Source organism: Erinaceus europaeus, chromosome 3 (assembly GCF_950295315.1).
Source record: "Erinaceus europaeus chromosome 3, mEriEur2.1, whole genome shotgun sequence".
NCBI classification, from domain to species: domain Eukaryota; kingdom Metazoa; phylum Chordata; class Mammalia; order Eulipotyphla; family Erinaceidae; genus Erinaceus; species Erinaceus europaeus.
In genome coordinates, this window is record NC_080164.1 from 75,675,812 (window position 1) to 75,691,780 (window position 15,969).

A 15,969-nucleotide genomic window follows, 5' to 3' on the forward strand; every position below is an offset into this window, starting at 1 on the left:
CACTCATAATTCTGTGTGTGTGTGTGTGTGTGTGTGTGTGTGTGTGTATGGTATTTTGACCCGATACAGATTTTTCTTTCTTTTTTTTTTTTGCCTCCAGGTTATCGCTGGGGCTTGGTGTCAGTACTATGAATCCACTGCTACCAGAGGCCTTTTTTTTTTTTTTTTTTTTTAGGATAGGGCAGAGAATTGAGAGAGGAAGGGAAAACAGAGAGGGGGAGAGAAATGTAGACACCTGCAGACCTGCTTCACTGCTTGTGAAGCAACCCCCCTGCAGGTGGGGAGCTGCAGGCTCCAACACAAGGATCCTTGTGTGTGTCCTTGAGCTTTGTACTAGGTGTGCTTAACCTGGTGTGCTACTGCCTGGCCCCTCAGTGCAGAAATTGTTTACTGAAAGAAACCTTTCTTTCTTGAAACAATATCTGTCCAACCTCATATATGTAAAACATTTTCTTTTTTTATTATTTATTTATTTATTTATTTATTCCCTTTTGTTGTCCCTGTTGTTTTATTATTGTAGTTATTGATGTCGTCGTTTTGGATAGGACAGAGGGAAATGGAGAGAGGAGGGGAAGACAGAGATGGGGAAAGAAAGACAGACACCCGTAGACCTGCTTCACTACTTGTGAAGTGACTCCCCTGCAGGTGGGGAGCCAGGGGCTCAAACTGGGATCCTTACACAGGGATGTTGTTATTGATGTCATTGTTGTTGGGTAGGACAGAGAGAAATGGTGAGAGGAGGGGAAGACAGAGAGGGGCAGATAAAGATAGACAGCTGCAGATCTGCTTCACCGCTTCTGAAGTGAGGCCTCTGCAGGTGAGGAACCGGGCTTGAACCGGGATCCTTACGCTGGTCCTTGCGCTTGGCACCACATGTGCTTAACCCGCTTTGCTACTGCCCGACTCCCAAAACATTTTCTTATATTCTGTTTCATTAGAAATAATTTTGGCTGTGGTTTTTACAATTTACTTAGAGTTTATTATTCATTATTATTATTAATGACTTGTTTGAAGAATGTTGTTGGGATGGTGGGTGTCTCTGAAGTTCTCATATTGATGACTTGGGAGGAGGTTGAGGGAGAAACTGGGAGAAATGGCCATTCCTCTTTTCTCAGATTAACTGGAGAGTACCTGAGGCCCACAGACAGAACTGTACGAAGAAAGGCAAGAAGGAGGTAGGTGTAAATCTGAGTCTTGTTCTGAGTGTCACTTGAGACCCTAGCCTGGCTCTAACTTTGTCCCTTACAGTGCTCCCATCCCAGTAGGAAGAACTCTTAACACTGTGCCATCACCTGTCATTTCTGATCCCAGAGCTGCATCTAACTGTCCCAACACTAGCCTACCTTTCCTTGTACCTGCTGCTTCTGATTCTCTTTAACCATCTCTGACCCCTAGGACGAATGCCACAATTTTATCCAGATTATCGTCATTGCCAATGCCTCTCATCTCCTCACTTGTGGCACCTTCGCTTTTGATCCGAAGTGCGGGGTTATTGTGAGTGATGGGTGGGTGGAGGGGAAGGGCTTCTGTGAGTGATCATGATTTGGGCGGGGCATGCTTAAGGCAACCCTTGTGCATGATAAGCATTGGGGGTGAGGGATGTCCTCACATGGTGGAACCTTTGTCTGCCACTGGAGGAGGGTAAAAAAAAAGGGAGGGGGAGGTTGGTGTTTGTAGAAGGTGAGGAATGAAAGTATAGAAAGAGAAACACAGTGAGTCAGTGAAGGGAGTTAAGGATGCTGGCTGGACTAGGGTGAACATAAACCCAGGAGAGACTTCAGAGACCAGTGACTTGTGCTTTCTTTACTCTATGTTTACTTTGTCTACACAGCAAAGTTCCATTTCTTAGTCAGCCTAGTTCATGTCTGTCTCTTTCTCCCTTGGCATGCCATTGTCTCTCACTACCTCCTCTCAGCTCCACTGCCAACCTTATTCTGTGAAGGCTGGGATTTCTGCTCTTATGATTTCTGAGATCACTAATTAGAACCTGTTGGCCCCATATCCTGGATTTTGCCTTCTTGTCACTCTTGTCAGCTGTATTTTCTTCCAGGTCCTGGTCATTGTTACTGAAGCTCTGGGCATCTCCATCCTCACACCCAGCAGGCTTGAGACATAATATATCCCTAATCATATGTAGGTTAGCCAGGAAAAATTCCCTGTGTCGGCTGACAGCTCAGGAAAGGTCTTGATGTCTTTGAGATGTGAGACTTCCCTCATCAGTTACCCAGGAATCAATCACTTGTTCTCTTGTAGCAAGGTCCTTCCCATGTTCTTTGTATTCAGTGACCTCTGTGTCTGCTACAAGAATTATAGGAGGGACTGAAGTGCCTCCCTTTCCTAACCTGGATCCTTATTAGGAGGCCTCAACTTGATCCTTCTGCAATCTTCTAGTCAGTGTGTACCTCTAAGCTCTTCAGTTAAAGACCATCCTCAGTAGATCTGGCTTGGGATGCTGTAATTCCTATATGATTGATTGCCCCCAGTTAGTCTTTCTGGACTGCCTTTGGGGGTAAGTGGGACTTGTATTCATAATTCAGGTGATAGGCTGCCTACTGGATGTATATAGCTCCCTCATCCTGGGAGGTTTCTCATCTTAGGGTGGTCTGGAAAAACCTTTGTATCCCCACCGGCAATGTTGAAGACTTTGTTTTCCTATAGTTCTTACATAGCTCACACAGTTGGAATGTAATTGCTATGGTCATGTTTATTATTGTCTAGTCTGTACAGGCAGGTTCAGGGATCCCATGAATATGAATGATACCAGAGCCTTGGCTTATTGACAGTGCCATTACTCCAAGGTAATCCCCTAGGGTCTCTATTCTTCCTTGACTCTCTGAATGGGACCCTACTGGTTGTTAGTAGATTAGCATCATGTTCTGAACTAGTTTATTGGAATTTGTGGGTCCATACTCCCATCTTGAGGAACAGCAGCAACCAAGAATGAAGCCTGAGGTCTAAGTCCTGCATACCCACAACTTTTAGCTCTTTTTCTGAGCGCTTGTTTCTTTGAGCTCATGCTATGAAGCACCACCCTTTGGTCAAGGCTTGTTTGTAGAAGATAGGCCACAGCCACACAAAGATCAACTGTGATAAACTTTCAAGTTGCAGCCCAATACTGCTTTCTAGACTTCCTGAATGCTCTCTTCTCCCTTTGCCCATATAATCCTGCTATCCCCAGGAATATTAAACAGATCTGTAACAACAACAGTGATAGCAACACCTCTCATTCAGTTGATCTTATTACCCCTCTAATGTATTTATTCATTTCCATTTACAGACAAGGAAACAGAAGTTTAGAAAACTTATCTATCATGTCTAAGAGTACATAGCTAATAGGGAGAACCAAGATTCAAACACAGGTTTGTCTCATGCTGCTCCATCACCCTGTTCTCTAGTCCAGCTTGCAGCCTGGATGAATTTACCTGACTTCAGTTTGTTGTTGTGACATTTGACCTGTTTCATGTAGTCGATGTGTGTTTGCTCCTTATTGTGAGAAAAGTCCTTTATATGTCTTGTGCCCTTCATGATCAAGACCGGTGGAACGATTCTAATCTTTGTACCTCAGTAAGAGCCTTCTTCTCTATCTGTAGAGTTCTGTGCAAGGGGCTCACCTTCACCACACCTGAATGTGTTGTCTTATAAAATGCTAATACAATGAAAGTTCTCAACATTCAGATGAAGAATATAATGGAGCAGCAGTCTTGCTCATTTCAGGTGGTAACTCAATGTCATTTTGATTGTAAAATAAGCAAAACCTAATTATTAGGAGATTTATTTGCTCAAAGTTTTAAACCTAGACAATATGATAATACAATTTGGGCAAACTGGAAAAGAACCAGTTTTGAGACATAGACCGATCTTCCTTCCTTCCTTCCTTCCTTCCTTCCTTCCTTCCTTCCTTCCTTCCTTTCTTTCTTTCTTCCTTCCTTCTTTCCACAAGGGTTATTGCTGGAGCTTGGTTTCTGCATGACAAATTCATTGGTCCTTCCAGCTATTTTTTAAATTTCTCTTTCTTTCTTTTTTTTTCCTCACAGAAACAGAGAGAACTAGAGAGGGAGAGAGAAGGAAATAGAGATACCTGTAGCACTGATCCACTGTTCGTTAAGCTTCCTCTCTGCAGGTGGGGACCAGGGCCTGGGACCTAAGTCCTTGTACATGGTAAAGTGTACACTCTATTGAGTGTGTCGTTGCCTGGCCCTGACATGTAGAGTGTAAGGGACTATTATACCATCTCTGTGAGGAAATTCAGCACTCAAATGCAAACACAAGGCTTGGAGAATTGGGGTAGTGGTTTGTATAGAATGGTTGGGAATGTAAGAATGAATGAATGCCATCTTTGAAGTGTGTGAAAAGAACTAAGGATAGATCCATAGGATATGCAGTCAAAGGACAGAGAAGAGAAGAAAAACAACCAAAAGAGGCAGAAAACAATTAGATCACAAAGGAGAGAGTTTCAAGAGCATTAAGAAACAGAAAATTTTAAGGAGGGGAGTGAGTAAAAAAGATCAGATGTTACATAAAGATAAAAGAGTGAGACCTGACAACAGGCTTATCCTTTCAAAAGTTCTTAGAGAAATATAAGGGGATAGTTTCAGTATAGAAATGGGAATATAATTTGTTTTCTGGGAATAACAGGTGATTCAGGTTTGGCTAGAAGGAAGAGTTCACTTTGACAATTTTACCTTTTAAATTCTTATTTATTTATGAGAGTATGAAGAAGAGGAGAAAAGAGAGAACCAGAGGATCACTCTGGCATATGTAATGTTGGGGATTGAACTTGGGATTTCATGCTTGAGAATCCATAGCTTTATCCACTGAGCCACCTTCCAGGCATATATGTGTGTGTGTGTTGTGTGTATATATGTTTTTTAAGATCTTTTTTTATTATTAACATGAGAGAGAGAATGAACCAGAGTGTCACTCTGGCACAGGAGATACCGAGTGTCAAACTCTGGGCTTTATTCTTTAAAGTTCAGTATCCTATTTATGGTGCCCCCCATTTAAAAAATATCTTTATTTATTTATTGGATAGAGACAGCCAGAAATTGAGAAGAAAGGGGTTGGCAGAGATGGGAGAGACAGAGAGAGACCTGCAACACTGCTTCACCACTTGCAAAGTTTTCCCCCTACAGGTGGGGACTGGGGGCTCGAACCTAGGTCCTTGTGCATTGTGACATGTTCGTTCAACCAGGTGTGCCACCACTCAGGCCCATCCCCCCTTTTTTGAACAGAGAACTGCTCAACTGTTGTTATGGTGGTGCCAGGTATGGAACCTGCGACCATGGAACCTCACGCATGAAAGATTTTTAGATAACCATTATGCTATTTCCCCTGTCCAAGAGTTCATTTTGAGAGGCATTAGAAAATAAATATTGTGGGCTACAGAGTTTGTACTTCAGGCAGTGGTGGCCCATTTTGTCATTCTTTTGCTAAAAAATGTATCCAGCTAATGACTGATAGTCTATGAATATTAATAAAGTGTGGATGTGTAGAGTGAATTGGTGGTTAGATACTCTGGTGTGGAGAATGGGAGGCACGGTTGTATTTTAGGTGAAAAGTAAGAAGGGCTACAGCAGCAGGTATTGTCCCCATCCCCAAAATTCCCACGTCTTGATAATCTCATCAACCTGTCCTTTCTCTCTTTCTTTCTTTCTTTCTTTCTTTCTTTCTTTCTTTCTTTCTTTCTTTATCTTTTTGCTTTCAGGGTTGTCACTGGGGCTCAGTGCTGGCACTACGAATACACTGCTCCTGGCATCCATTTTTTTTTCCATTTTTATTGGACAGAACAGAGAGAAATTGAGATGGGAGGGGGAGGTAGAGAAGAGGAGAGAAAGACCCTGCAGATCTGCTTCACCGCTTGTGAAGTGCCCCCTCTGCAGGCAGGGAGCCAGGGGCTTGAACTGGGATACTTGCATGGGTCCTTATGCTTTGTACTATCCATCTTTTTTCTTAGGTTAGGATGTTCTTACTGCTACACAGTTGCAGAGATTGTGCCTTGGTGGGAGCCTCCATTCCAGTAAAGTCTCTTGACCTATTTTTTGGGGAGGTCAGATCACATGTGATTTTTAACAGACCTTCTAAGAGTCTCTCAGTAAAATAAAAATCTTATTTGTCAACCCCAGGAAATAGATGAGCATTCAGAATGGGCCAGTTATACACTTTTGTTCAGGGACTATATATCCATGTTGCTATTCCAACTACCAAAAGGGTAATTAATCAACAGAAATATCCTATGTCCACCCTACTTTGTGAACTAGAAATATGCCTAGCATTCTCTGCCATAAATTTCCATGCCAACTAACCATAATATACTTCCTGTCAAATCAGTTTTAAAATCATCCCTAATTTCCATGTGTAGATGTTATCTTGAAGCCTCCTGGAGTGCTGACTGTTCATCTAAGGTGACTTCTGGGTGAGCCTGTTGGGACTCTTACCTTTCTCATCCCCGTTGCCATCTCTTCTGCCAGGTCAGTCCCATCATGCAGAAGACACTTAACAATCCTCAGATGTAGACCCGAACTTAGGCCACTCTTCACTAACTCCAGAGACTCCCTTCCTCCTTCCTGTGTACGCTTAATGGTCCTATCTTACAACCTGGCATAGGGGAGGATGGCCTTTCTGTAGATCCCTGAATTTCAGGTGGGCCCATGTCAGTCTGTACTTTTCTTTACTTTTCCTAAGGACTCTAGCCCTCAAGAGGCTGGTTTTCTTCTCTGGTTCTCTTTGTCTTTTTAGCATATTCTCCAGCCACTTGCAAAACCTACAGTTTAGCAGATTTTTCCACCAGGCACTTGGTGTCTTCTAGGTTTATCTCAGGTGCCTTCCATCAGGACACGTGGGTGGTGAGTACTACAAGATTGAGGGAAGAGTAATAAACTAATGAGAAAAAAGATTGGCAGAGGCAGGACATGAAAGACTGGGTAAGCAATCAGGAATGGCAGACTGGAAATACGGGGATGGTAGCAGGGGAATAGGAGATGAATGGGAATTGGACTTTTCCTTCATCTGAACATGTTTCTGATTCTCATTATGAACCTCCCCATGACCCCTAAACCAACTGCCCACTTCTGGTCTGTAGGATGTGTCCAGTTTCCAGCAGGTTGAAAGACTTGAGAGTGGCCGGGGAAAATGTCCTTTTGAGCCAGCTCAGCGGTCAGCAGCTGTAATGGCTGGTGAGTGGGGAGAGACAAGAATCTGTGACTTCTTGCTGTAATTACCTTCTTCCTTTCCCTTGCTGTTGGAATTTCTTTGTTTCTTTTCTTTCCTTGGAATGTCTGTTATCCCTGTGTCTCTATCTAGCCTTTCCTATTGCCTGTGATTGCCCTTGCTTTTCCCCAGAGTATTATTTCTCTGAGCTCTCTCTAGAGAATGTCTTCTGTGCCTCTAGTGTGTTTCCTCTGTTAACCTCATTTCCTTTTTCTAGTGGTAACCTCCCCCCCCCCCCCCCCGTCTGTTAGATAAATCCACTACAATGCATATTGTAATGAATTTGGGAAATGTATAAAGAGCAACACCAGGGCAGGGGAAATAGCATAATGATTATGCTAAGGGACTCTCATGTCTGAGGCTCCAAAGCCATAGGTTCAAACCTCTGTACCACCATAAGCCAGAGCTGAGCAGTGTTCTGGTTAAAAATACAAAACAAACAAACAAAAACAACCCCCCCCCCACAAAAACCTTATAGAACAGCACTGTTGAAAAGAACTTTGTATGATCATGAAAATGTTCTTTATCTATGCCTTCCAGTCTGGTAACCACTAACTTCACGAAATGGTTGAGCCATGACTAGTGTGTCTAAAGGAAGGAATTTAACATTTTATTGTAAACAGACATGTGTGTCTAGTGGTTAGCATATTAGCATAGGTCTATAGTGTCCTCACCCAGAAAGCCACTGTTAATATCATAGGACACTTCCTTTAAGCCTTTTCTAGTGTGTACACATGCACTTAGACACTCATGCACATATATTTTACTTGTTGCTCAGAGGAGTTCATTCTGATTATTAAATAAGTTTCTACTGTTATTTCCTTTGAGCTACTTAAGGACCGTTGCTCAAAGATGGAATGATTCTATTACAGATAAAACCCTTCCCGGAGAACGACTGACTAATTCTTTGGCAGTCAAAGGTGGATTATTTTTTGTGTCCTATATCCTGTATTTTAGGTCAGATCACCTTCCTCATATACCCTTCAAATTCAGTGAGAATAATGGCATTCTCTCATGATAATGTAAAATAAGCAGGAAGTAGAAACTTTATAAGTCTGTGTGTATTAAAGTGCCATACTCCATAGATATGGCTTTGAATTTTGTAATCCTAGCTATTTCTGTAAAATTGAAAAATTCTTTGTAAGAGTTTTAAATGACTCCTTACTGCATACCTGAACATACCATAATTTAATTAATTCAAAATCATTTAAATTAATTGAATTTTTCAAGTTTACTTCAGTGTTAACACTGTAAAGTAAAAAAAAAAAAATTTTTTGTGCATAGATTTTTTTTTCTCATTTTAGATCGCCTCCTTAAGATTCATGGAAATAAATTACTGTGTCAAAGGGTGTGACCATTTTACTGCTCACTATTTGTTGCTAATTGAGTTCATGGAAAGGGTGTACCAATTTACACCCTAAATCCACAGTGAATGAGAGTTTTATTTTCTGTCATGTAAATTTCACCAAATGTACTGCTGTCATTGTTTCTTTTTTCCTTTTTTTTTTCTTCATAATTTGAAGCTAAAAATGGCATCTTATTTAAATTTATATTTCTTTAAATGTTAGTGAAATATATCAACTCCCATGTTTCGGCACTTACTTTAGGTTCTTATTTGGTAAATTCTCGGTTTATATTCTTGCACCAACAATAAGGTATAATATATGTTTTTTTTTCTTGATTGTTTTCTTAAAGTTAAGTTCTTTATTTAGAGAACAGGTGCATTTTTTCCCCCTAAACGAACAATGAGCTCTTTCAGCCACTTGGAACTTATTTTGATAATTAGCATGAAAAGAGTGCGTAAGTAAATTTTCTCATCTCAGTCAGCTGAGCTTCTTTCATTATGTTGTTTTTACTTCACTGAATTTTGTCATGAAATTAGCTTTTACTTGTGGAAAATACTTTATGAGAAATAAAAATTGGAATGTAAGTTCTAACAGCTAAATTTTTGTCTTAAAAGATATACAAATGAATCCACTCTTAATTAGAGTTAATGGCATACTTTTTCTGGAAAATAATAAAGTGACAAGTTTTTAAAAAAATGAACATAAAACATGTTTCTAGTTTGGGATGTTATTTTTCTCATTCATCTTCAGTGAAATTTATGAGCCCTTATTTATATTCATACATGTTTAAGTGAAGCAAGTTAGTCAATCATTTATTTTTCTTGACTTTTTACATTTTAATATTTTTCTTACTGGGACTTGGTGCTAGCACTGTGAATCTACCACTCCTGGTGGCCATGTTTCCATTTCTGTCTTATTTGATAAGACAGAAAGAAATTGAGAGGGGAGTGGAGGGATAGAAAGTGAGAAAGATAGACATCTGCAGGTGGGGAGTGATGGCTTGGCATCCTGGTACGTGGTAATGTGTGTGTTCAATCAGATATGCCACTACCCAGCTCCCCCTTTCCTTGACTTTCTATTAATCATCTTTGGCAAAACTCTGAGCCATTCATTAGGACAATTAAGAACAATTTTGTAGTTTTAATAGTTATAAATATGAGTTGATTCTATCATCATCTGACATCCCAATTGTATTTAAGATAATCAACATACTTTAAAAAATATTTATTTATTTACTTATTACCTTTTGTTGCCCTTGTTCTTTTTTTATTGTTGTAGTTATTATTGATATTGTCGTTGCTGGATAGGACAGAGAGAAATGGAGAGAGGAGGGGAAGACAGAGAAGGGGAGAGAAAGATAGACACCTGCAGACCTGCTTTACCGCCTGTGAGGTGACTTCCCTGCAGGTGGGGAGCTAGGGCCTTGAACCAGGATCCTTAGGCCAGTCCTTGAGCTTTGTGCCACATGCGCTTAACCCGCTGCACTACCGCCCGATTCCCAGTCAACATACTTTTTGTCTTAAGCAGTTCAGTAGTCCTTAAGTACATTGTCCTTCTATGTGCAACTTTCCTGTGTTCCAGCTGGCAAGTGGATTCACATTAGCATGCATTTTAAGAATAGAAATATCATAAATAAGGTCTTTGTATGAAAAAGAACATTTTCAAAAAGGCTTTAAGCCTCTGTTTTATTTGTTTAGCTATTGAAATCCAGAGTTGCCAGTCAGCTGATAATTGAGAATAAGAATTTTTTTAAAGTTAAAAAATATATATTATTTATGTACTTTGGCTAATGTCAGAAATTAAGAAGGAAGGTGGAGATAGAGAGGGAGAGAGATATTTCCTGCACTGTTTTACTGCTCATGAAGCTTCCCCCCTACAGGGGGATCTGGGGGCTTGAACCCAGGTCCTTTTCAATATGTGTGTGCTCAACCAGGTGCACCACCATCCAGCAGCCCCCCAGAGTTCACTTTCTAATGGTATAGAATGGTTAGGTTTAGACAGTTAACATAGAACCTCCATGTCCCTTTTTGTTTAAGATCTAAATCCCAGTCAGTACCACTATTGTAAAATTTCCAGTTAAGTTCTTACTTTGTAGGGTTATCCTTATTTACTTTTTTCCTCACCTGACTAAAGTGCCAGTTGTAATTTTCAGTGTTGATCTGTTACTTCTTACAGGCACTCAGTTTTGAAAATAGCAATAATAGAAATAGAAAATAATGGTAACATAGGAGATCAAGAGCCAAAATCCTAGCTAGTATCTGTAAATAGCCCTAGGGTTAGCAGTGATATATTGAAATAAAAAACAGCTTTTGGTAATGTAAATATTAGAAGTTTTTTTTTTTTTTTTTGTTCTAAAGTTACAGTGTGTTGGTGGGGGAGGTAGCATAATGGTTATGCAGACTCTAATGCCTGTGGCTCTGAGATCTCAGGTTCAGTCCCCCATACCACCATAAACCAGAACTGAGCAGTGCTCTGGTTAAAAAAAAAAAAAAATTACAATGTGCATTGTGAGAAATTAAGAAAATATAGAAATGTATAAGGAAGAAAATGAAGCTTTGTTTTTAATTCTGTCATACCAGCTAGCCACTATTATTTTTTGGAATGCTTTCTTCTTCTGTGCTACTGTGTCTGTTTGTGTATATGTATATATTTATAATATATTGAAATTGTCATGCATATTTCAGGAAGTATTGCATAATGAACATTTTCTTGTCATAGGAATTGTTTATTCAACACATTACTCTTAGAAATTGCATGCTCATTCGTCTTATGAATATAATACATTTTAACTATTGTCATGTAATTAATTATATGTTCAATTAAGAAAACAACATTGCTTTTAGAAATAGTGCTGTAGAATAAAACCCTTCATGTAAATCCTTGCATGAATCTAATTAGTTGCCTATGAATCAACCCCAAGAGTCGGACTGCTGGGTTGAAAGTTATAAAGATTTTAAGTTCAGCCACCAGGTTCCAGATGCCAGCATGATACCAACCAGACTTCCCTGGACAGACAACCCCACCAATGTGTCCTGGAGCTCCGATTCCTCAGAACCCCGCCCCATTAGGGAAAGAGAGAGGCAGGCTGGGAGTATGGATTGACCTGTCAACACCCATGTTCAGCAGGGAAGCAATTACAAAAGCCAGACCTTCCACCTTCTGTATCCCACAATGACCTTGGGTCCATACTCCCAGAGGGTTAAAGAATAGGAAAGCTATCAGGGGAGGGGAGGGGATACGGAGATCTAGTGGTGGGAATTGTGTGGAGTTGTACCCTTCTTATCCTATGGTTTTTATCAGTGTTTCCTTTTTATAAATAAAATAAAAAATAATGAGCCCAGGGTTGGGGGAAGATTTTAAGTTGCATGATGAAGTTAGTCAAATTGTTTTCCAGTAAGTCCCATTACTAGTGACAGATGGGCCTATTTGATAGCACCATTGGCAATTTCAAGTTATACAGTTAAAATATAAACAGTGAGTGATCTCCTCCAAAATGCAATTTGATATATATTTTAATTTGCATTTCTGTAGATGAAGTCTAATAGCTTTCAGGAATTTACTAGAACTTAGCTATGCTGCCTTTAGACAAATTAACAAAATAATCTTGGTGTCTCTATTTGCACTATTCATAATGTGAATAACTTTGATATTTGTCTATGAACATCAGCAATTCCTTCTTAATTTCTTTTGTAGGATCTTTGTCTTTTGTTCATCCTTTTAAAGCTGGTGTTTCTTAGCTTTTATCCCAAACTCTCTTTTCTTCTAATTTATGTAGTTGTGATTTCATTGCACAGTGGCTCTGGATTCAGTTTTCACCACATTCTTTCTCTTTCTCTCTCTCTCTCTCTTTTTTTCTTTTTCCTTTTCCCCTACCAAATTCGGATGCCTTCCATATGATATCTGGAGCCACTGCATACCACGTATCTAACCACCTTCCAGACATTTTCACTTTGATGTCCCAAAGGAATCTCAAAATTACCATCTTCCAAACTGAGGGCATCTTCACTCACCTCTTCTAAACTTGCCTCTCTGTTGTCTCCTTGAGTGTCATTATCCACTCATATCCCAAAGCTAGAGATAGCAATTGATCAGCTTTGGTTCTCCCTATCATACCCTACAAGGAACAAAGTTTTTATCAAGAAGAGCAGAAAGAGAGAGCTTTTAAAAACTCTTTCTCTTTGGGAATCTGCCCAGGTTTTTTTTTTTTTTATCATCGTATTTTGGTCTCCAGTCTTATGATTACCATATCTACACCCCAAAGTGCTGTCTATATGTGTCTTTGCAATGGGCGTGGCAAGTATTTTGGCCAATGTCTAAACCCAGACTAGCACTCGCACAGTGAATTAAGACGGCTATAGCTAGAAGTCCTGTGCGGCCAACAAAGGGACTGGTAGAGCATCCACTGTATTTTCTGTTGTCTTCTGCCTTTAAAGGATGTTAAAGAAAAGGTGTCACAGTTGTCCCAACTCTATAAGAAAATGGAGACTTAGGGTAGGCAGTATCTACCTTGCAAGCTCTGATCATTAAAAGAAAAGAGAATAGAACAAGGCTAAGATTTTTTGTTTATTATTATTATTTTTTAGTAGATAGAAACAGGGAGAAAGGGAGGTGGAGGGGGGAGGTGAAGGGAGGGAAGGAGAGAGAGAAAGAGAGAGAGAGAGAGAGAGAGAGAGAGAGAGAGACCACAGCATCTTTCCTTCAGTGCAGTGGGGACTGGGCTTGATCCTGGGTCACATGCATGGCAAAGCAGTGCTCCAGGCAAGTGAGCAAGGTTGCTGGCTCAGCTAGGGCATTAAAAACAACAACAACAACAACAACAACAAAACTCCTTTATGGTAGTGAATGGCCGTCCTATTGTAAGCCTTCTTTGAAAATGAGCATTTGAAATGAAAATGGACAAAATGTTCTTTGAAAATGAATCCTAGAGTATAAATTGGAAGCCACTGGTGTTTAGTGAGAAATTCAGGACCTGATACACAGTCTAGTCTATGCACTAACATTTCTGGGAGACCTGTGTTCACAAGCTTTGCATCTAGGCACCTAGTGCTCTGTTTCCATACACAATTCTGCTTTTTTTTTTTGGGGGTGGGTAGAGTTTGTGATTTTTTTAACTGCTTTCCAATTTTTAAAAAATATTTCTGAAATGAAAATATTTTAATCATTTGGGTTATAAAGTTAAATGATGCTAGCTGCAAATAAGCTCTAAGTGAATACAGAAATGTGTAAAGGAGAAAAATAAAAGCCACCTTGTAATCCCATTAGTCAGAAACAAACATCATTAACACCGTTGTGTTGTAACTCCTTTAACGACCTTTCTCATGCCTACAGATAATTGTTATAAACATACTGGAAAATAGAACTGAACTTTAGGTACTGCTTTTCCCCTAAACAGTTTGTTCCCTATACTCAACATAGTAGCAGGTTATTGCTATCCTTTGCAGTTTAATGTCTATGACTTCATCATTTCTGTAATAATTTCCCAAACAAATGCACAACCAGGGATATTTTATTATACTGAGACTGACCTGGAGAATCAAGGACACTTAGTCATTCTGTGGATTCCAGCCATTATGACCGATGAATGTTCTGTGTGTGTGTGTGTGTGTGTGTGTGTATCTATCACAAGCTTCACAAATGAAGCTATCACAGAGTGAGCATGTATGTATCACAAGCTTCTTAGTGCCGCTGGAACACCTGGAAGCATACTTCCAAAGTATCAGTTCCCTCCTGCTGTCTTTGTGTCAGTAGCCCTCTGCTATTCTGAGTGAGGGTGCATTCTAGAAATTCTAGACTCCGGAGTTACTGACTGTCCCCATTGATTCTCTAGGACTTTTGTCTGCATCTACCATTTAGTCTTTGTATACTTACCTGTAATCCTTTACTGCTTCCAGATTATTTACCACCACTGCTCACCACCCCCCCACCCTCCCACTCCATAGCAAATCATGCTCCCCAAATATTTGTAAGCTGTCTCTTTCATATCTCCTTCCATTCACAGGGTATTCACAACACAGGGTTTTTTTTTTTTTAATTTTTTTTTTTAAGAAAGGATTAATTAACAAAACCATAGGGTAGGAGGGGTACAACTCCACACAATTCCCACCGCCCAATCTCCATATCCCACCCCCTCCCCTGATAGCTTTCCCATTCTCCATCCCTCTGGGAGCATGGACCCAGGGTCATTGTGGGTTGCAGAAGGTAGAAGGTCTGGCTTCTGTAATTGCTTCCCCGCTGAACATGGGCGTTGACTGGTCGGTCCATGCTCCCAGTCTGCCTCTCTCTTTCCCTAGTAGGGTGGGTCTCTGGGGAAGCTGAGCTCCAGGACACATTGGTGGGGTCTTCAATCCAGGGAAGCCTGGCTAGCATCCTGATGGCATCTGGAACCTGGTGACTGAAAAGAGAGTTAACATACAAAGCCAAACAAATTGTTGAGCAATCATGGACCCAAAGCTTGGAATAGTGGAGAGGAAGTGTTAGGGAGGGTACTCACTGCAAACTCTAGTATACTTCTGCTTTCTTACTTTGGTGCCATACTTCAAACTCAGTCAATTTCTGCTTTGCGTTTCTACTTTTTTTTTTTTTTTTACATGCATAACATTCCCCAGATTCCCATTTAACAATACAACCCCCACTATTTCATTCATCATTTTTCATGGACCTGTATTCTCTCCACCCCAGAGTCTTTTACTTTGGTGTAATACTCCAATTCCATTGGATGTGAGGGCGATCTGGCTGCGACATCTGTCACCCCATTGATCGCCAGGGTTGATTCGGCTGATCTGGCTGGCTAGGCGGGTGTCCCCTTCCTCCCTCACCGCTCCATGTGTGTCCCTCCCGAAGCTGCGCGCTCGGTCAAAGAGGACGGCCTTCCCCGAATAGAGACGGACTGGTCTTCGGTCGAGGGTATACGAGTAGCTGCGCTCCCCTGCTAGAACCTCCAAACAAGCTCTCAAGGTTTTTTTTTTTTTTTAAACCAATTTTTGTATATAATGTTCTCAGGAACGTTTTTATTCCAACCCTGAGTTCTATATTAGCCCTCTCTCTCCCTGCAAGTACAGAGAATTGGTTCACTGGATGCTCTATTTACCATATCTATTTTTAAGAACATTTTTATTTATTTACTTATTATTGGGTAGAGACAGAGAGAAATTGGAAGGGGAGGGAGAGATAGAAGGGGAGAGAGACAGGGAGACACTTGCAGCTGTACTTCACCCAGTCTGCAGGTGGAGACTAGGGGCTTAAACCTGGGTCCTTATGCACTGTAATGTGTGTGCTTTAACCAGGTGCACCACTGCCTGGCCCCTCATACCTACCTATCTTTATCTGTCTGTCTATCTATCTATCTGTCTACATTATCTATATGACTTTTCCTCTTTCCTGAAATACTTTGAAGGGAATAGAATTATTATTTTTTGAA

The 15,969-nt window shown here is 40.4% G+C and overlaps 1 protein-coding gene across 7 annotated transcripts in view; it reads left to right on the forward strand.

Moving 5' to 3' along the window:
• The window catches only part of SEMA4F (ssemaphorin 4F), a 33,524-nt gene that overhangs the window by 4,484 nt on the left and 13,071 nt on the right, over window positions 1-15,969 (forward strand). For all 7 annotated transcript variants that reach the window (XM_060187569.1, XM_060187568.1, XM_060187570.1 and 4 more), the window contains 3 exons: window positions 1,116-1,175; window positions 1,396-1,494; window positions 7,079-7,172. In XM_060187569.1, the coding sequence (XP_060043552.1) occupies window positions 1,116-1,175; window positions 1,396-1,494; window positions 7,079-7,172 (253 nt within the window). The remainder of the gene's footprint in view (window positions 1-1,115; window positions 1,176-1,395; window positions 1,495-7,078; window positions 7,173-15,969) is intronic.